The sequence below is a fragment of the Mchenga conophoros genome, linkage group LG17, assembly GCF_057382185.1.
Source record: "Mchenga conophoros isolate Kocher_MC1m ecotype Shallow Benthic linkage group LG17, M_conophoros_male_GT1.1, whole genome shotgun sequence".
NCBI classification, from domain to species: Eukaryota; Metazoa; Chordata; class Actinopteri; order Cichliformes; family Cichlidae; genus Mchenga; species Mchenga conophoros.
Window position 1 is genome coordinate 34084100 of NC_140542.1, and position 21788 is coordinate 34105887.

Below are 21788 nucleotides of genomic sequence, written 5' to 3' on the forward strand. Positions count from 1 at the left end.
TGTGACTAGCTATTAGCAAGTAGTTGGCAGGTTTTTGCAGATAAGTCAGTGTCTTTCATACAAACTGCAGTAATCTGCTAGCGAAGCAACCAAGACAAATGCAAAGGGGGAATTTGACAAACCCTAGGAGCAAGCAAGTAACGCATATGGGGATTCAGCTGTGGTAATGTGATTATACTGTAGATCGATTAGTCAGCTTTTGTCATTGATCACACTACGTATAACCACTTGAGTCTCACCCGGGCCTTACACCAGGTGCTCTTCATGCTTGAGCATGCAGCAGTGGGTGGAGTTGGAAATCATAAACCACATATTCAAATGCAACCCACAACTCTGAACTTTTCTAGATGTCACAGACAAATATGCTTGTGAGAATGTAAATGTCCAGTAGATCAGATAGTAGGCAGCTTGTAAAAAAAGTCTGTGTGCATGTACTTTTTGATATTAGAGCTCAGTTTTACAATTTATAGTAAGTTGCTTTGCATAACTCTTGGCTATGGGGAATGAACCGTGTTTTGGAAACTACTGCTCTAAACTGTTTTTTTTTTTTTTTTTAATATGTCCCATGTATGATCTGCCAGGCTTTACCAGGCACCAGGAGAATGTGAGGCGAAAGGCAGATACGGGTAAACTGTGGAGAGTCAGGCACAGAAAATAAGACGGAGAATGCGATGGTTGATGGGCTGTCAGTTTTCGGTCCGCATGGAGTTCTTCCTCAGAGTTGAGCTGCCAAGGCTGGCGGAGCACGGTCCCAGTGTGTCCCTATCTGCCCCTTTGTGTTTAAGGAACTCTCTCTGTAGCTCATTAGAATCTTTATACTTTCTCCCCCTGAGGAGTGCCAGGCGCCGAATGGGCGCACAAATGAGGCTACCTTTCTACTTTGTATAATTGTGTTCAACCACAACTGTGGGAGGAGAAAAACAAAGATGAGATTAATCACTGTAGCCTCGTCCCTCCCCGTTCTCTCATCCCTCATCTGCCTTCCATTTCAGGGCTCCTGCCGACTTTTTAACTAGTTTCATTTAATTACCGACAGCTTTGGAGGGCGCACACGACTGCTGTTGACCTAAATCAGAAAAGTGGGACATATTTTTCCCCCATTGCCCCCTCCAACTTTCTTACTCTACTCTATTGATTTTTTTGCCTGCGTGGACCGCATGCACAAGCAAATTGGCTGAGCACAGCCATCAGTTTGACACCCTCACTCTGTCTCTCAGCTTGTCTCTGTCTTTACCGCTGCTTCTGAATTAGCTGGCTTCCATGGTCAGACTTCCCTCTACTACCAATTTATTCTGGAGGATGTGTAGGGGAATTGGGATTCTCATCCATTTTTGGGGTCCCTGACAGGTTGAGAGAAATTGGAGAGCGGCCTCTTTTGTTCGCGCCGATGTAGTCGCAGTAATGGACAAGATTAGGGCAAAGTGTGAAGCAGCTCCTCGAGTTAAAGCGAAAAAATTCAAAGCAGGCACAAGGGATTTTCTTGTGTGACAGTTGAGTATTGGTTAATTATTTCGAACAGCGCAAGGTGGCTCGAGACTCTCTCCGCAGCCCTCCTCCTGTGCCTCTCAGTCGCCGTAGCTCTCGGCTTGTGTGATTTCCTACGTGGCTTGCTTTGACAAACAACAGCACCGATTCAGTCTCATTACCGCAAGTTGGATTCATTAAAGAAATCACTCCATACTATGGCCGTTTTGTCCCTTTTCTCTGTGTTTTTCTTTCTTTCTTTTTTTCCAAATCTAACCGAGGCCAAAGTTTCCCAACCTCCAGGAATAATCCTCCTTGATCCACCAATGGCATGCAGCGCACAGGAAAATAGTCCTGACGACAGCTGAACCTCTTAGCCCCGCAGGAATGTTTGACCACGTGCGGCCACACAGACACACACATAAGCTCACCATACACATAGGCCATACATTCAACGTTGAATCGCAGTGCAGAGCCAAACAGAGCGTCTCTCCATCTTCAATAGCAATTTTGTTTTTTCGGTTCTCAGCTCTGAATGACGGTGAAGACAAATTTGAGGAACTAGTTACTACTTTTAGAGTTTTTTTTTTTTTTTTTTTTCGTGAGGTCTATACTTCCTGAAAGCCCCATGTGAGGCGACTAAAGCAGAGAAAAAGGGAAGGAAACCCATTTCCTATAAAAGGCCATTTGACACACATACAGATTCCCTTCTGTAGTTTTATAAACTCTCCTCACAAGAAAGTGTTATAGTAAACATATAAGAACTTTTATTTATCGCTCTGCCCCATATTTCTTTTTGCTGGCGTGTCTATTTGCTTGTGCGCGCGTTTGTGTGTGTGTTATCGATCTAAGTTGTTGCAGATGTCAGGACTGTTGTCCCAGCAAGCTGCAGAATCCAACCCTCATCTTGCAGTTTTCAGCGTGAGCCTCTCTTCGTTGGAAAAAATGACAGTCGGGGCTAATATAGAAATGGACAGAGTCAAGTCATTCATTCCCCGCATTGTGTGGCTCACGGAAAAGCAGAATGCACATCACATGAAAACACTTTATTTTTACTCTGATGCGCGGGCTGGATGACAGATGCCTCGCTCGTCATATTTCTTGGTTCAGTTGCTCCTCACCGCTGTCGCTATCTTGTCATTGTTAGTTCAGCTCCATTGTAGTCTCACCACCTCAAATGGCTGCCTCGGCTCTTTTTCTACCCCGCTGAGCTTTACGGGGTCTTGTGGCAAAGCTTCTAAACTTTCGCTCGTGTTAGGAATTGGCAGTTCCCCGTAGAGCGCACTGTACTTACAAGCGCAACTGTTGAATGCCTCTTTGTGTAGAGGCCTTTGGGGTTGTAAACTGTAACAGCTTTTTGGAGACTGTTACTCTGTCAGAGAAATAGTTCTCAACTTTTGGCAGTAACATACTTCCCATACAGCAGATTAGATGTTGTTTTATTTGATCAGCAGTTATGACTTCCCCATAATCCCTATTGTTCCTCGTGGTTCCCTTTTGAATGAAATATTTGTTGATCATTTTAAATTGCTTGTGCTGTGTTGCTGCGAGTCCATGGATGTGATATATTTTGACATTAATAGGTGTATTAGGGTTTGTGCTCCGGAGCTCCTTCAGTAATGAATATTCAAGGCTTCGGTCACTGGCATCTGGCTGTCGCGATTTTTTTTTGGGGCCATATTTATGATTAAAATGATCAGATGGAGGAAATTAGGTCTCACACAACATATCCTGGGCGCTAACTTGGCCTATGGTACAAGTGGAAAGAGAGGGACAGATGTGAGTTCTGGTCACAAATTAGCAGCTGTAGTTGTTTCTATTTTTGTGGGAGTGGGTGTTGAAAGGCTCTAAAAGTGTCTAAATCCAGCTAAATTTTGAATAATTGTGTAAACAGTGTGATTACTGTGTGCTGTGAGTGAGAAGGATGTTAACCAAAGGAAGTAAAAGAACTACACAAATCTCACACCATTTACTGTGGCCTTGAATCTGAGACATTTTCTACTTATGACTGATCACACTCCCTTTCTAATCCACCATTAGCCATTAATAAACCTTCCTCGTCTCGTCCACGTTTTACCAGCATGACCAGTGCACACTTGATAGCCATTAGTAACGTAGGTTGCATATTCCCCTTACTGTGTAGGTAGTTGGCAAAACATCACCATACTTTGCTCTGTTAAATGGCTTGTTCTCTTACAGTCACATGAACTTTTGGATTGATCCTTTTTGTTTGATATATGAACTAATGCCACAGATGATTTGTTTTGGTTGTATAAATATTTGCATAAAAATACATAATTATTGTGTAAAATATGTTAAAAGAAAAGTTTAAGAAGCAGTGAACCCGTTTACTCATGAAAATTTTAAGTCTAGGGGAGGAGCAGCTAGTTCAAAGAGGTTTCTATAAAGAGATCTAAAGAGATTTCTAGTTTCATATTGGATTTTTTTCCCTCCCCTTTTGAAAGGTTTTTGATTTCACAATTTTTAATCCATTCATTCATCCATTTTATCATTCATCCATTCATTCATCTGAGTCCGGGTCATGGGGCCAGCAGTCTAAGCAGAGAAGTCCAAACCTTTCTAACCTTGCCCACCTTAGAAACAGAAGCAATCCCAACCTGGCCTAAAGCATATATAGGATATTTCATTTTCAGCCTTTTTATTTTCTTTCTTACTTTTTGGTAAATAATGTGCAACATCGAAGGCAGAACGAATAAATCCATCCATCATGTTTCCTGACTTCCATCTTTTCGAAGAATCTGACATTGCTGCACTGCTAAATAAAAAAAATAATTTTGTGTCTAGATGTATGCATAAAGGATATGACCAACTATGTTGAAGGCAACAGAAGTTTATTTATAAGCATCACTTCCTCATATTTTTTTTAATCCTGGGATGAGCCTGGATTGGTATGACACATCACGGGGGTGGGTTTCATCTTACTTCACCTGCAGCATCATTTTTGTTGGAAAAACACTCCGATATTAGCACATTTTTATAGCACTGGAATCACTATTTGCATAGGCATAGTTTTGGTGGGTAACATAATTCACATTACAATTTTAGTGATCGTAGTTCACGTCTTCAAAATTAAAATTCAAAGTAAGAGTCTAAAACTCAATATTTTTAATGGCATAAGGCAGAGACATGCTGTCTGTCCAGTGTCACACTAGTCTGAACACTGATTGTTCATGCTCATACCTGCTTTCTACCACCCCTATCATTAAACTACCCATCCTTCACTCATCCCCTGCGTTTCCTTCATTTCCCTGGTCTCCATTTGATTTGGCTGCACGTCCTGCTTCACAGGATTTCCTTAAAGTTGTTAGCTTAGCTCCTCTTTTGCCCGTATTAAGGGAAGCTGACATATTCAGAGCTCTTATTGAGAAGCAGTGACTGGATAGCTGGCTGGCTGGCTTAGCTGATAATAAGGCATGCTCCAGTGGCTTGTATTTGTGTAGCACCTGCCATCTGTGTGTCCTTGAGTGGATCCTCCAAGCGCGCGCGCGTGTGTGTGTGTTTCAGAGTTATACCACGCTGCCATTTCCTGTGAAGTGTCTTCAAATGCCCTGGCTGTGTTCTGAGGCTATGACCGTCTGTCACTGCATGGGTGTGTTTGAGCCAGCACGCCGTATGCACGCATGCACGCATTTTGCCCGTGTGACTGTGCAGTCAGCACTTCTTCTCATGTCTTGACCGCACGCAGTGAATCTGAGCACACGTCTTTCAAAACCTGCACCCTGTGGCCCCATCACTTGAACGCATGAAGCCGACACTGTGGTCTTTTCATCCACTCCCGTGCTTTTCACACACTCCCCACTGACTCAGATCTCTCACTGATGCTTCAGTCCTCTCTCCCCCCTCTCTTATACAGTTTCTCTGTCTCTACTTGTCACTGAGCTCTTTGTTTTATGTCTCGTGAGGAGAGCTGAATGAGGACTGCTGGGCCAGGATGTGAAGTGAACGTATAGAGTAATGGCTACACAGAATTGAAATGCTAGTCTGTCTCTAAATTTTTGTTCTGTGTTTTTCTTTTTGTTTTATTTGTGTGTGTGCATTTTTAAAATCATGTTTGCAGTGAACTAGACTAAATAAAAATCTTGGCGGTTGGGTAGACATGGAAACAAGTACCATAATTGCTTGAATTGTCTCCAACTCTATGATTAGCTGCAGCCCTATCATCAACATTCTCATCTTTCCCTCCGTCTAACATCGTTTGTCTGTCTCTTTTTCTTTGCATGCCAGTTAGTGCATCTTCTAGAAGGCTTAGCATTCAGTGGTAGCAGCATGGGGTAATTTCTCCATGACTGACTGATATTCTGCTTCCAAAGGATGTGCATGGTCAGCCTGAACACTAATGGGAAACTTACGAACGGTAATGAGATAAAAAAATGGCTTCAAAAGTTAAAGCCAATATTAACCCAACTGACATTTGTCTTCAGGGTCCTCCTTCCTTTGATTCTAGTCTTCTCAATCTTTGATTTCTCTGCATGTGTGTGTGTGTGTGTGTGTGTGCGTGTTTGTGTGTGTGTGAGCTGAGCTTTGTTAATCAGATGAAGGAGAACCCTTCCTGTCCATAGTAATTTCTTGATTCTGTTGACCTTAAGCGTACTTTAACACCTGGCGCCATCTGTACAGATCCATATTTTAGGTGCATTTCAGATGCCACACATATACAAGGGTATATGTCTGTGAAAAGGTCAGGCTGTGGTTTTTCACAGAAATGAAACAGTGAAATCTGTTTTTAGTTCCTGGCTGCCCTTGTTGTTATAGCTCTAGTGAACTTGAGAACATTACTTGCTCATATTCTTCCCACATTTTTAGTACATTTATCAGTGATTACAGTATTGATTACAGCCTCTCTTATATATACAGTCGTAGCTACCAAGGACATAGACTTTCTGGTAATTTCAAAAGGTATATTTAGTCACTTTGCTACTAGCACAGAACATACTGTCTGTCAAACAGTTTGACAGACACTCACCATGCAACACCATCTGGAAAACACCTGATTAGCAACAGCTTCATTTTATAACATGATCACAAATCACAAATAGCGTAAAAACATACCTGGATAGGAAAACACAATGGAACACTATCAGCCATCTGGCACACATTAGTGAAGTAGTATGGGATAATCTTGACAGAGAACAGAACTAAACTCAGCCGTCAAGAAGCCTGAAGAACTACTTCTGAAGACTGCTCTGTTTTCCCCTTATATACTGTATATCTCTGTATGTTTGTATGTTTAAATATTGCTCCATTTTTCCTATCAAAATATAAAGAAAAGCTGTGGCTCAAGACTTTTGCACAATACTGTACATGTGTTAGATTTGAGTTATTTTGGTGTCTAGAATGGGTGTGGCAGGAAAAATGTTACTGTCTTGGAGTGGTTCACAAAGTGCTTTATTTATCTTCATTTTGAATATTAGAGCTGTGACTCCAAGAGTGCAGTGGGTTTTTGGGTCAGTGATTCTTTGAAAAGGTCATCAGGTCATTTGACGGGAATCTGCCACTATTTAGTGCCGGGACGTAGGGATAGAGCCATACTACCGAGAGGAATAGCAATAACAATAACTTTAATTTTAGCTCAGAGGTGGTGTTTGTGTGCGTTGTGGCAGCTGGAAGTTCATTCGTTGTCTGAGAGCTTTTGTGTCATGGCTTTCAACCTACAATTTTGTCTTGCTGGTGGCGATGTTGTGGCGGCATGCTTCCTTAACAACAAATCGCTGTTCAAAACAAGACGCATCTGCGTGCAATAAAAAGTTGTTCCCGGGCTACTGTCGTGAAACAAACCAGCAGGTTTAACTAAGAAGAAAACCTCCATATGGTTGCTCATGGCTCACTGAATATTCAAAGACTCCGGGTTATCCCCTCTCACCAAGCTAACAACATGCCTTTGCGGATGTATGCTCATATTGTTGTGCTTGTCACCAGTCCTATCTGTGCAATCTCATGCATGTGTACATGCTGAGATGTTACACGTATTAAGAACAACATGCTTTTCATCAGGGCAGGGTGGGGAAATATTTCCTAATGAGGTGACAAGCACCAGCTGTCCACTATGAAAAGGCAGTATCAAATGGTATGATACCAGCACTTTAACACTTTGATGCATGCTGAGTCTACAAATGGGAGGTATTATTCAAACCGTGCCTCACAAGTTTGTAGAAGATGTGTGATATGTACAAAAAACTGTGCACACCTGGAGACCTGACAGGTTTCCAGGTGTGCATGACTGCAGTGGAGTATAGTCAAAGCCTTAATCACTAACTTCACGAAAAAATTGATGTACATCAGTGTGCAGGGCAAATTTTTTTTTTTTTGGTCAAATTAGCAACAAGGTGCTGGATGATTAATTATCTACAGTTACATTTGTTCATAAGTTCTAGTTGTGGAAGATAATAACCTTGTTATAAGTCACAACTTTATACACACCAATAATTGTATATAGGCTTTAATATACCTTGTATAATTTGTATCTCTACAGTTGCCTGTTGTTTATTTTCATATTGTTCTGTTTAATTTTACTTTATTACATTTCTTTGGTTTGTTTTTGTTTCAGTTGCACACTGTCTGTTGGGGGAACTGCGATTCTCTCTTTCCTTTACATATTGCGGAATTGACTATAAAGTTGACTTTGACTTTACAGTCTGACGATCTCCTTGCTTTCCATGTTCTTAAGCCCGTGGCTAAGTCTGCATGTTGATGTGTCCTTGAGCAAGACACTGAATCCTAAGCTGCTCTCAATACATCTGTCAGCATTTGATAAACAAAGTGTTGCATATAAAGAATCTGTGGATGAATATCTGAGTGCCAGTGGATGAATGTGGTTTGTAGAGTAAAACCCTTTAAGACTGGGAAGGTGCTAGAAATGCCCGTCTTACCTGACGGTGTATTTTAAATGACCACAAAAGCGACAGTTGCCTTTAAATTGATTTGCACAATCGGTTTATCAAGCTTGGAGAGAACATAGAGGCGTCTTATTATGAAACTGAGATATGAGGGAACGGGTTACCAGACCATCACAGGAGTAACATATAAAGAACCTCACTCTTCTACTCTACAGTCAGTTTAGAGTCACTACCTGTATGGGTCCTTGCCATCTCCTTATTACGGCTAATATTATATATAACGTTGGAATCCATTCTTTGTTAGTGTGTTTCATTCATTTTGACAGGTTCTTTGTGCTAATTTGGTTTCCACACTCAAATGCAGAAATGTGCATAGTAGTGAGATATAATCTGAAAACATTCTTAAAAGTTCTCAAGTGCTTTTTTTTCCTTTTTCTGCCTCGCTGTGATTGATTTAACCTTGCTCTTGTCCCCCCTTCTTTCCTCCCCGGGCTCCATGGTCAGCGTGTAAGTGTTTGAGAACCGACAGGGAGGATCTCCTTTCCCCTCAAGCTGACACACGGGCAAACAATGCTAAGTGAGATCCACTATAAAGTCTGACTGGCTGCTTATCTCCTCAGCCTCCCTCTTCGATTCACTCACCCTCCCTCTTTTAGTTTCTCCTTCTCATCCAGTCTCTTCATTGTTTTGTTTCTCTTTAAGCCGTTCTGTTCGTCAGCCTCGCCGTCCTTCACCTTTTCTCCCTTTCTGTCTGCTTTTGCAGAAACTGCATCTTTATTTTTTATTTTTTTGCTTCCCAGTCAGCACAAATCCCACCAGTGTCTGCACATCATCGGGCTTGAGGGCTGTGGCTTCAGGCAACTCTCTCATTTTAAATCTCTTGACAGAGAGATAACACATACACGCACACAAAAAAAAATTTAACTAAGCCAAGCTGGTGGTTGTAGCAGCTCCACTTCTCACATCAATTTGATTTCAAATCACCTTGAGGCAGCACTTTCCTTTTTTTTTTTATAAAAGCCACACCTTCATTTTTGGTTTTTTTGTTGATGTTTTTTGGGGGCGGACAACTCACTCACGCGGCAGGATAACACCACAGATGCTGTTTTGGGTGGATTTTGTTTCATCACGTTTTCATCATCGTTTCATCATCCTCAGTGTGGACCTGACTGCTCTCTGGGTTGCCATGGCCCGGAGCAAACGAAAGCAGGCTGTGGGTGTGTTTTTTATTTTAATTTTAATTTTATTTTCTGAGCGTGGGCTGAGGGTATTTTTGCTGATGTCATGTCATCAAGATGTGATGTCAGATGCTAAACCCATAACCTGCCAAATATGTTACATTTGTACATGTGTGAAGATGTGCGTCTGTTAAGGTCAAAAACTGCCACGTGCTGTGCGGGGTCTGCCAACTCTTATGCTCACTTATGCTTCCTGTGTGTGTGTGTGTGTGTGGGTGTGTGTACGTGTGTTTAAACATGCGTTTGCCACTGCATCAGGAGTGCATAATTTGCTGTAATTTGATTCAAGAGAGCCTGAAATGCAGATAGAGGTCAGCCACGCCTCCTCTTCCTTGAAAGAGAGCAATGAAGGTGGGGAGAGGCAGAAAGGAAGTGGAGAGGTTGCAGTTGAGTCAAAAAGGGAGAGGGTGGTTGACGCAGTAGGTTTCATTTGGCACTCCCACTTTTAACGGTCACACCTGAAGAAAGAAAGCGGATGCTTCTCTCTTCCTTTTTCCTACCCTGTCTGCTTGCTGAGTGCTTGCTCACGGGTAATTGTTGGGGTTCTCCCTGCATTACCTTACAATGTGAAGTGCCCCCGTCCAGACTCACTTTTAGTAATGTTGTTGTGAATTGGGGCTATATAAATAAAGCTGAATTGAATTTTGTTAGTGGTAGCTGCAGCAGAGACTTCACTCATCTATCTCTGTTCCTCGCACAATCCCTCCTCTCTGTCGTTCCCCCGCAGTGTCTTTGTCTTGCTTCATCGTTTTCATCTCTTACTTCTCCCATCAGCCTTTCCACACAAACTTAATTTCCCTGTGATCCCCGAACACATTTTAGCTCTTCTTTCCCCTTTTTCCATCCTTCTCTCTGCGGGGCGAATCGACGTGTAGGCAGTGGTGTCGGCAGGCTTCACCTGCTGCTGAAAATTCTCCTCTAAAGCTGTGGCTTCATGCATATTTACACGCGGGCTGTTTGGAGAGAGAGAGTAGATGCTTTTATTTGCATGTGTGGTTTCATGTGGGTTAAATGATAATTTAGCAATTCTATATTTGTAGAGGGTGGGGTTTTTTTTATTTCAATTTAGAGACAAAGACAGCTTGAAGACAAATGAAAAGAGAGGTTATGACAGTTTACTGCCTGTTGTAAAGAATCACATTTTACAACTTTGTCGTTAAGCTTCGAGCCCGCTGTCCTCGCCTGAGCTGCGTTGCCAGTTTTCCTTTGGGATAACTAATATTCTACTCCCCAGTGTGGTTAAAATAGTAAGGCTGAATTGTGGACTTGTTATCTTAAGTGGCACCAACTGTAGCCAGATCCGTGACCTAAGTTGCAATTAAGCGGATGTGGATATGATATAGCAGTGAACATTTTGTCCTCCTAGAAAAGCTAGAAAAGTGGGCAAGCTTACGTTTGACAAGGACTAAATTGTGATGTTAGACGACTGGGCCAGAGAATCTCCAAAGCTGCAGCTTTTGTGGGGTGTTCCTGGCCTGAAGTGGTCAGGATCTATCAAAAGTGGTCCAAGAAAGGAACAGTGGGCAGCCAAGGCTGATAGACATGGAGGAGCGAAAGCTGGCTTGTGTGTTCTGATTTAACAGATGAGCCTCTGTAGCTCAAAGGGCTGAAAAATGTAATGCTGGTTCTGATAGAAAGGTGTCAGAAAACACAGGGCATCACAGTTTGTCTGTATTTGGGGCTGCATAGCCGCAGACCAGTCACAGTGCCCATGCTGAGCATTAGAACTGGACCATGGAAGAATGGAAGAAGGGGATCATGGATGATCGGGTGTGTTGTGTTGCCAATCTGGGGAACACATGGCACCAGGAAGGAATATGGGGAGAAAGGTGAGCCAGTGGAGGCAGTGGGATGCTTTGGGCAATGCTCTGCTGGGAAACCATGGGTCCTGCCATCTATGTGCATGATACTTTAACACGTACCACATACCTAAGCATTGCAATAGACCACGGGTGGGGAACTCCAGGTCTCAAGGACTGGTGTCCTGCAGGTTTTAGATATCACCCTGGTTCAACACACTTGAATCAAATGATTAGTTCATTACCAGGCCTCTGGAGGACGTGAAGACATGTTTAAATCAGCTGTGTTGGCTCAAGGACACATCTAAAACCTGCAGGACACCAGTCCTTGAGGCCTGGAGTTCCCCCACCCCGCTGTAAACCCTGTACACCCTTTAATGGAATCTGTATCCCCTGATGGCTGTGGCCCCTATTAGCAGGATGCCACACAGTAAAAATCGTATAGGATGGTTTCGGGATCACAGCGAGTTTGAGGTGTTGACTTGACCGCCAAATTCCCCAGACCTCAGTTTAGTCGAGAATCTGTGGGATGTGCTGGACAAACATGTCCAGTCTATGAAGGCTCCAACTTGCAACTTACAGGATTTGATGGATCTGTTGCTAATATCTCGGTGCAGATGCCACAGCACACCTTCACTGGTCTAATGATGTTCATGATGGGTCAGGGCTGTTTTAGCAGCAAAAAGGAGACCAACACAATATTAGGCAGGATGTGATATTCACTGGTATTCAGAAAAATCTAGCATTTCTATGTATTTTTGGATGTTTCAATAAATTGCTGTTTCTATTTCACATCTTCCAAGAAAAATTGCATTTTTTTGCACAGTACTGTATACAGAGAAGTGATATTTAGGCATCAGAGTGACTAGAAACAAGACTAATTATGTCATCATCCAATGGTAAATGGTAGAAAAGTGAGGGGAAATCACACATTTGTACAGCTGAGATAAAGCTTTCCTAAATGATTTTAATGATCATCTCATTTCCACTTTGGCATCAGTGGGCTATCTAATGCATGCTCTTAGCCAGCTTTGAAGCCTCACACACAGATGCAGAGACACAGACACACACACAGAGTCAGATTAATGCCTGGGAATGAGGTGAGGTTTTAGCGCACTGACCCATTTCATTTTAATCTGAGTCATTTGTGATTTCTCCTGCTCAGGACAGATTAAATGTCACTTTGGTTGCTCCCTGCTTTCATGTCTGGGGCAAAAACTGGCATTACCTAAGGTGATGATCACACTGATTGGGGGGGGGGGAACACAAAAAAAGTGTTTTCAGCTTTTTCCTTGTTAAATATGCCTGTTTAATATGTGTAAATTGCCAAACGATGTTGTGCGTGTCTCTGTGATGGTGTGTTTACACGAGGCTGTTCTTTGCTAATCATGCTTGAAGCAATACAGAAGCAAAGCAGCAGGAGCTCTTACAAGTTTACAGACACCTTCTATTTTTAAGAAATGGCTGTATCTCTTTTCTGCTCAGCTTTATTTTTGAGTTCTTTCCTGCATGCATCAGATACTGTAAGCGCAACATTGTGCATTTATTCCACGTCATCGAGCTCCGAGCTGCACTGGCTTTTAAAGAAACCCCAACAAAAAACATAAAAAGTAATAGCATTCCTCAAACGAGTGCACTTTGAAAGCTCTGGCTCCAGCAGCGTAATCTGAGCAAAGGGTTATTGTTGCTAGTGAGTAGTATTGTGACAGCGGTTAGGTCGCTATCTCCAAATGCACAATGGCAGCGAAAGGAAACTGGTGTCCGGCAATGAAGTGAGGCTGAATGAAAGCCGTTCCTCCTGGGTGATTCTGCTGCCCTGGTTTTTGTCTGTGCTGCCTATCAGACCTCTACGTCTGCGTGCATTCGTGCGTGTGTGTGTGTTGTCCGTGGGTGCACAGCTGCCAAGTTGAATCCCATTCAAAGTCTTCTCAATGCTGATACTTTCTGTTGTTGATTCTCCCTCCTTTAAAATGCACAGTGCCACTTCTCAGAATTTGAAGACATCTTTTTTTTTTTTTTTTTTGCAGACTGTGCACATCCACAGCCTTTTCTCCCTGTCTCCCACTAAACCTGTCTGGCACCACTTTTACTGTCACACCGGTGCGAGTTGTGACTGCAACTACACTTCGTATAATCCTGTCGCCGTGTGTTGGAGTCTCCTTGAGCGTCGCTAACCATGGTTTCTCTTACGCTGCTTTTAATCCTTGATGTGTTGGACAAGCACAGCAAGAAGGGGATGCATTTGTAGCTTTTGAAAAATGTTGTTTTGTTTTTTTTAATTGACCACATAGAAAGATAAATGCATGAGGTCTATGAGTTGGAACGCAGTGTGCAAGGATTTGGCTAAGGCGAAACATAGCTGAGCTGGTTCTGGTTTGAATTGGAATGTTTTAGTCACATTGCTGGAAATAAAGATTACTTTTGGTTTGGCAAACGCACTTCTGGATGTCTTAAATTGTTGGAGTGGACATGCAAAATGGCGAGCTTGCATCATGAGGAACTACAGGCGTTTATTGATGCAGCTGGCTTTCAGTTCTGTACTTTTCCAAACGTATTTGACGTGTAAGAAACAGGATGAAAACAAGCAGCGCTTCCCCATTTGTGATATGGTTATTCTCCCCTTCTTCAGCATCAACCCATTAACCTAATTAACAAAACAAAAAAAAGAATCATAGTATTTCCTCACAAATATGCCGTTGCATGTGTGTCTGTGCGGGATTCACAACACTCACATATATTCCCACACGAAAAATTAAATATTCATGACATTACATTTGGCAGTGGTGGAGACCGATTGACTGCCACCAGTTTGTGTGTTGTCAAATTAGCATATTAATGATATAAATGCTGTATAATTAACATGTGGGAGTGGATTATGCATGTGAATCGTTGTCAGATCAGTCAGAGAGAAGAAAGGGTCAGGCTAATTAGGTTAAAAAGCACATCAACGGGTGCTTTGAGTGAAATTTGCCATGAGATTTAGTGTAAACAGCTCGTAAAAGCTGTGGGCTCCGAGACAGGAAATAACTGTTTTTCTACTTTAATGGTAAAATCTCTGTAATGGAGCATCACACTTTATTGCAGACAGAATACATTTAAATTAAAGTGTTGCTTTTTAAAAAAAATAAACAAACTTGTAACTTGTGTAACTTGAGTGCTGGAGTTTCTGCTTGAGGCCCGTGGTGGTATTTGTTCTTCTAAGGAGCTTAAACAGAGTGACAGGAGAACCAAATGTAATGTGCTTTGACAGGCCTCGACTCCAAGTGGCAGCCTGAAACACGTGTAAGCTTAATCCAAGACAGTAGGCTTTCCAGGGATCTCAACTTACTCAGCAGAATGCACTTTCAAACTAGAAATGGAAACGGATATGAAAGGGCAAGGTGACGGTCCACAAAGGTGTGACAAGAACAGCTGCAAAGTGCACTGACGCTGAATCCAGCTGGTCCCTGCAGGATTAAGCATCATATTCCAGAAGTTCCTTCATTTAGGTTTTTGATGATGTTGGAGAGCGTTGTCTTCCTGGTCCGAAAGCTCACTTCATTTTCTTACTCTTCAAATCTATTAGTGAGTCTTGTTGCCCTATGGACAGGATCACTGTCACCCTAGGATAACTTGTATTAGCGTACAATAAAAAAAAACATTACTTGGGGAGTTAAAAAGGCTCAAAGGTATTTCAATAAATCAAAGATGAGGTTTTGACTTTGGTCGGGTGGAGGTGAGTTACACCTTTTTTTGACTAGGGCTAACCGAGAGACAAACAGCAGCTATTCATGCTCACATTCACACATTTAGAATCACCATACACATGGTTTTGGACTGTGGGAGGAAGCCAGAGTAGCCTGAGAGGACCCACGCAGCTAGAGGGAGAGCATGCAGAAGGCCACCAGTTATATAAGGTGATGGTGCTGAGCATCATGCTGCCCCTGTTTAAACTCTGCTTTTATAAAGCACTTTCTAAGTTTTGACTTTAGCAAACTTGGACTTTGACCTTATTCCAAGGTTATATCCAAATGACCTGGAAACCACCAGTCACAAAGGAAAATATTCTAACTGGTCAGAGTATTCTCTGAGTGGTTCCTCGAGGCTTATTGTCTCTGGGTGAAACTGATTACAAAGGTTTACACGGTGCTGCACCAAATATTTCCTTGTGATTGGTGCTTCGATCCTTGGCTGCTCCAGTCTGCTCCAGTCTGCATAGGAAAGTATCCTTGGGCAAAATGCTGAAAGTTGATCTCCATCGAGGTCGCCAACTGTTCTCTATGCCTGTGTGACTGGGGACGTAGGGGCGCGATATAGTTGACAGCTGCTGGCGACAGTTTTTCATGTTAGCACACCTGTCAATCAAAGTGGCCACAGGGGTCTAGTGGAGTCTACACCTCAACAGATCAGGGCTGTTTTAGCACCAAAAGGAAGGCTAACACAGTATTAGGCAGGTGGGCATACTGTTATGCCTGAGCCATGCTAGCTCTGTTAGGACCAAATAACACACTGGCTGCTCTTACTTTGGTTTCTATATCTGCTCTCTTTCCCCTTGTGTGTCTCCATCAGTACGGCTACCTGTCTGTCAGCCAGTCTTTTTCTGTCTCTGGTGTAAACTGGCAATAAACTTGTTTTTTCATGGGTAAATGGCTCTTCCAGGCTGCCATCCTATTGTAATGTCTGGTTTAAGAAAGACAGTCTTTGCAAAAATAGCAGTGTCCCCACCATGACCCGGTGGACCAGTGTCACAGAGAATCAAACAGAGTATGTGTGCGTGTGTCAGAAAGTTTAAGACTTTGCCTTTTTGTGGCTGAAAAGCTAGTCATTGCAGGCCATCTGGAAACTGGATCTAACAGGTTCAGTTGACAGAAAGTGTGTGTGTGTGTGTGTGTGTGTGTGTGTGTGTGTGTGTGTGTGTGTGTGTGTGTGTGTGTGTGTGTGTGTGTTTGTTGATGCCAAATCTGAGCATCTGCAGGTCTGTTTTTTGTTCAGTTTATGCAATAGGATATTCGTGGACCAGTGGCATCCGCTTGGACGCGTGTGTGGCGTGTGCGTACATTGGACAGTTTATAGAGTTTTCCACTTGCTTTGAATGTTTTTGTGCTTTGTGGCAGCAGTGTGGTGGAACAGCCATTAATGGCATCTTTCCCCCATTTGTACTTACTGTTCTCTTCCTCTGGCGTAACGGAACATGTCCCACAATCCCAGCACATGGGATAAAAACAACAACAAAATCAATTCCCTCCAGAGTGAACACCTTCCCTGTCTCATCTCATCATTTGGCAGTTAGCCAGCCTGGACGGCTGACAGACAGGTAGTCGGACTGATGGCAGGCAGTTAGAGATGAACGGACAGACAAGCAGCTGGCTTGTGGATCGGCAGGTGGGAAGCTTTCATTTCACAGCAGAAAAAAAAAGAAAAAATGGTGACTTGAAACTGAATAATTTAGCTTAATGCAGCTGGGAAAGTTACTTGGATAATTCATGTATTGGGCACACTTTGTGAGTGTAAGTGTGTTTGCTGTGATTCGTCTGTGTGTGCTTGTGTGTGTGCGCGCCTGAGTGATTGGGCTTTGAATGAATTACAAAAAGTAGAAACTATCAGGCATCTCCTCACGTGTGTGTGTGTGTGTGTGTGTGTGCGTGCGTGCGTGCGTGCGTGCGTGCGTGCGTGTTCGTGTGCTTTGAACGAATAACAAAGTCAGATGTGCACTTGTGACAAATCCCATGTAAAGAGCCTTTCTTAGGCTTGGGGAATAACAAAGAGTTGGCGATGCTTCAACATAAAATACGAAGGACACGCAGAAGCACACACGTGAACAGAGTTACAGACGGCCCAGAATTTTAATTTCGACTGCAGACTTGGTCTCAGTGTCAACGTGAGAGAGTGGGTGGATGAGTAATTCTGCTGAATCCTCTCTTCAGCAGTGGGCTATTCTCCTAGAGAAAGAGGAGGAAAAAAACACTCCACCCCTAAAAAGGAAAAAAAAAATATAACACCTCTGACAGTCAGCCTCTGATTTGTAGCTTAGTTATTAGTAAAGTTCATGATGCTTTTTTTCTGATCATGAAAATATCCTTACAGCTGCAAGGAATAAGGAGGCTTTAATAGATTTTTGTCTCCCACTGCAAGAGGGCTATTAGTGCATCTTTTCAAAAAGAAAAATCAGAATATCATAAACAGTTACACCACAGTCGGTTTGCTTTGCATGCTTATTAATGTACTACTTGGGGGGGAAAAGTAAAATGAAATTATTGGGCCATAACCAGCGGGAAGCCAGCTTGAATTTTACTGAACGGCAATTGAATTTATCCTTAGCTGCAGCATCCCTGTGTGGTCTGCAGTCCATGAACTGTGACCACTGCGTCTTTGTACTCCTGTACAAGTGCTTGCTTCTTTAAATTGTCTTGGATTAAATATAATCCCTCTGCAACTAAGGGAATTCTCTCTGCGCTGTTTGGATGCTGCGTTCAGGTATACCGAATGAGCCCTGCAGCCAGAAGAAATGAAATTCTCGTCCTCGCTTGAGCTCAAGGCGGAATCCTTTCTACATGGCAAGGACTCTTGTTATGTTTCCATTGGATATCCCAGTTTTACATGTGCGTGACCTTGTATGAATGGGTGTCTCTGTGAGCCTATGTCTACATGCATACGTTGCTGTTTGAATAGGCCGCTTGTGTAAATTTGCTGGCTGTGACTTTGCAGCATTAAGCTTGCACCCTTGTGGATCTGGCAACATTTGCAAGTCTGTGTTTGCATGAATATCAGTGTGAAGCGGCTGACATATTTTTGGGTACATGCAAGTTTAAGAGTGCGGGTTAATTCATTGTGCGTGTGTGTGTGTGTGTGTGTTTGGTTTCAGTGAGCGAGTCAGCAGGACTCTGTGCTATTTTTAAGAGATGATTGCAGTATTGTCAGCTGAGACATTTTGCTGAAACACTCACAGTTACAAAGCAGCGCTTAGTTCTAATAGACCTTCAGCATCACTCTGTCCGTACCTACTTGACCTGCTATCCTTTTAGATGGCAGGCTTTCTCATGACATTTTCTCAAAACCTGTATTAAGACATCTCTCCAGTGTTTGATGTTGAAATGTCATTTTCCACACGCTACCAATTTAAGGGTAATTCCTGATTCCTACATGCAGGCACACGGGCATAGACAGATTGTGCCTTTCATGTGTAAAATTTGTCATATGGCTCTTAAATTGACTTTACTTCAACTATGATTGACTAGGGATGTCATGATACCAGAAGTTAAGTTATTGGTACCAAAAACAGCAGAATTATGCAATTGTTGATGTGTAGTTTGATACCACCGTTTACCAAAAGAAAAGGGAGGTGAAAAGCCTGAAACTTACTGCTGTTCAGTTAACAAGAGAGGGTGAAGCTATTCTGCAGCTGCACTAGTTACCACCTTCCATCTGTAGTTTTCACTGTGCTTGTGGGGATCTTTCTTTTTCAGCATGTAAGCGTAGACTAGAATAATTATAGTCAGGTCCAGAAGAATTGTAGCTTTGGCACAGACGAGGCCAAGTACTGTGGCATTTTTAGAATTTTGGTCTCGAATGGTATTGTAAGCATCAGTTCTGGTGACATGTCTGTCATAGACTGTATCTAAAAGATTGACAGAGCCATGGGGGTTTAAACCCTCAAGTTTGGCATTTTGGCAGATAATGTGTTAAATTTTTATCAAGACCATATTTAGAAAAGGCAGAGATCAGCTAATGCTCCTGCCTGCTATGTCATTAGGTTAGCAAGGTGCTGTCATCATTTACTGTCAGTTGTGATGCTAATTTGGGCTAGGAGAACACGCAAAAAATGGAATATAGTTGCTAGAGAAACATACCAAAGAAGGTGAAAAGTGCCATCTGTCACCCTGAATGTAGGTTATTTTAGCACCTGTGCTGTATGTGTGCTGGCTAGCAGTCAGTGCCGATTGAAAAGGAAGGCAAGAGCTTGGATTAATCACGACTGTTTAGGATTAAATAATAAGACGTAAGCTGTAGATTGTTCTGCCTGTTCTTACGAAGCATTTCCTTGTTAACTCTCTGAGGTCGACGGACGCGCCGGCGCGTCAAAATCACATGACCAATTTAAAATGACACAGCAACAAGATGCAGCGACCCAGAGTCTTAATTTCAATTTGGGTCAAAAGTGCGGACTTCAAGCTATATAGCAGTTTTTAAATTGTGTGGATAGGCCATGTAAAACCAGAGTTATGGAAAAAAAATACACGCAACATTTACAACGGGAAGAAATGGTAAAAACTGCGTTTTCTACGGACGGTGCTAGCAAACATACCTGATTGTTCTGTAAATAGATTTAAATGGTTATATAAAAAACACCTGAGTCCTTGGCTGCATTTCTAGGTAGATAGTACCATATAACTTTATTGTTTGCAAAACATGTGCATAATTTTTAGAAATGTACAATTTCTATTTGCATTTCAAGTTATGAAAATGATTTGTTAAACATGTTTGTGGTTTTTACAGAAAAAAATATAACTTTTTTCTACTCAGATTTTTGTCTGAATTTAGTTCAATTGTGCTAATATAGTATGTCAAAATGAAAAAACAACTCCAATTTCAGATATGAGGTTGCGCTGAAAATAATGATACCAAACAAGGCAAGATAAACAGCTTTTAAAGGAGAAATATAGAGGTAAAATCAAAAGTAGTCAAAAACGGCCAATTATACCTTGGACCCAAGAGGGTTAAATTAGAGTAAAATACTGGCAGCTAGATCTCGTCATAAGTAAACAGTTATTTTACAGTACAGCTACAGTATTATACAACAGCAGCTTCTTATTGAAAAATTACATTGCTTCATAGAATGCCAGCTTTACAGTATAATGCCTGTTATCATTGTTAATATCCAAAAACCACTTGAAAAACACCAAAACACTTTGTCTAGTTGACATTCCATTCATCTTATGAGCTACTGGCAGAAACAGAGTAAGGCTTTTGTCCTCAAAGGCGTTGCCATTTAAAGTGTTAAAAGTGTAAATGCACTTAGAAAGAACGGTGCATTTCTGTACGAAAGTCTTTTCTGTTTTTGCTATTGTGTGTGGAAAGTTTTTTCCTTAAAATACGAGTCATTGAAAATAAAAAAAAACAAAAAACGTCCTCTGTGGAACAGAATGGATTTATGTAACTCTGTTTTGAGTGTTTGTGTTATGAGTTTGTGCAGAAATGGAGAGGTATTTCATAAGCTTTGATTTTATTTCACCTACACAGATTATTGATCGTATCTTCTCTCTCTCTGTTGTTTTCATTTTTTTTATTTTTTTAGTTGTCCCATTATTTTTTGTCTGTTTGTTTCCTACACTCTCTTTCTAACTCTACTCTTCTGCCTCTTTTGCTGCAGTGCTGGCCAGTTTCAGAGGGACCATCCAGCATGGCCTCCCGCTGGAAATTGGAGACACGGTGCAAATCCTGGAGAAATGTGAAGGTATGGTGCTTGTTTTATACACTTCCTATGTGGAGGCTACATTCAAATTAGCTGCTCGCTCTGCGAAAATTTAGAAAGGAAACGGATTTCCTTTCCTGAATTTGAAACTTGAGTAGTTAGGAACACTTCTGTTTTTTCATTCAACAGATAAATAAAAGCAGCCCTTTACCAAATCAACCATAAACAGTTAGTAGAGTCACGCACAGACTGTCATCCGAATATTTATAAATGCAACCACAAAGCTGTCCGGATACATGCACATTGTTTGGCATAAAAACCTACATGCATGTGGGTGTTTCAGTATGTGCCTACACTGAAAGCTCCCATGGGGGCAACATTACACTTGTTGCATGTCCTCTTGAGGGGTGTTGTGATGTGGTATGTGCACAAAATGAGCACCAAGTTGTCTGTGAAGAGGACCTGTGGAAATTCATGTTTGCTACTGTTTCCTGCACCACAAGCTGGCTGCTCCTCCTGCCTTCCTGCCCACACTGTCTGCTTTTCTCCTCTACATGAATTTTTTGTACTCTCTCTCTCTTTCTGTGGATGCTAATATGTTTTTAGTTGTTTTTTTTTCTTTCAGCACTTTCCTTTCTGTCCTATCCCCATTTCAAATCCCAGAACAATGTCGAGTCATTTCACAGCAATGCTACGCTTTCATTAACACCAATAAGCAACCGTACACAAATATGTTTCTTCCGGAGCGTGCACTTGACACAAACTGTCACACTTCCTGTTTGGTGGACACACACGCAAACACACACACATACTGAAAGACAGCAAGTCAGTCTATCTTGAAACTTGCCAGCCAGAGGGATGTGATATTGTGGTAAGAGACCCAAAGGAAGTAGACAATAGCACAGCCAGTGGAATGCTTGGCCCAGAAGGGAAGAACTAAATCAAAATCCAGCCAGCAGCACAGAGGCTGAGAGGCAGACTGCTGACAGCAGAGGAGGCAGACTAATGGCCCTGCCTCATGGTGATACTGTTGACACTTCAAAAC

The 21788-nt window shown here is 42.1% G+C and overlaps 1 protein-coding gene across 4 annotated transcripts in view; it reads left to right on the forward strand.

Annotated features, from left to right (window-relative positions):
- The window catches only part of dock4b (dedicator of cytokinesis 4b), a 138162-nt gene that overhangs the window by 13918 nt on the left and 102456 nt on the right, over window positions 1-21788 (forward strand). For all 4 annotated transcript variants that reach the window (XM_085250946.1, XM_085250949.1, XM_085250947.1 and 1 more), the window contains exon 2: window positions 20702-20785. In XM_085250946.1, coding sequence (XP_085107072.1) covers window positions 20702-20785 — 84 coding nt within the window. The remainder of the gene's footprint in view (window positions 1-20701; window positions 20786-21788) is intronic.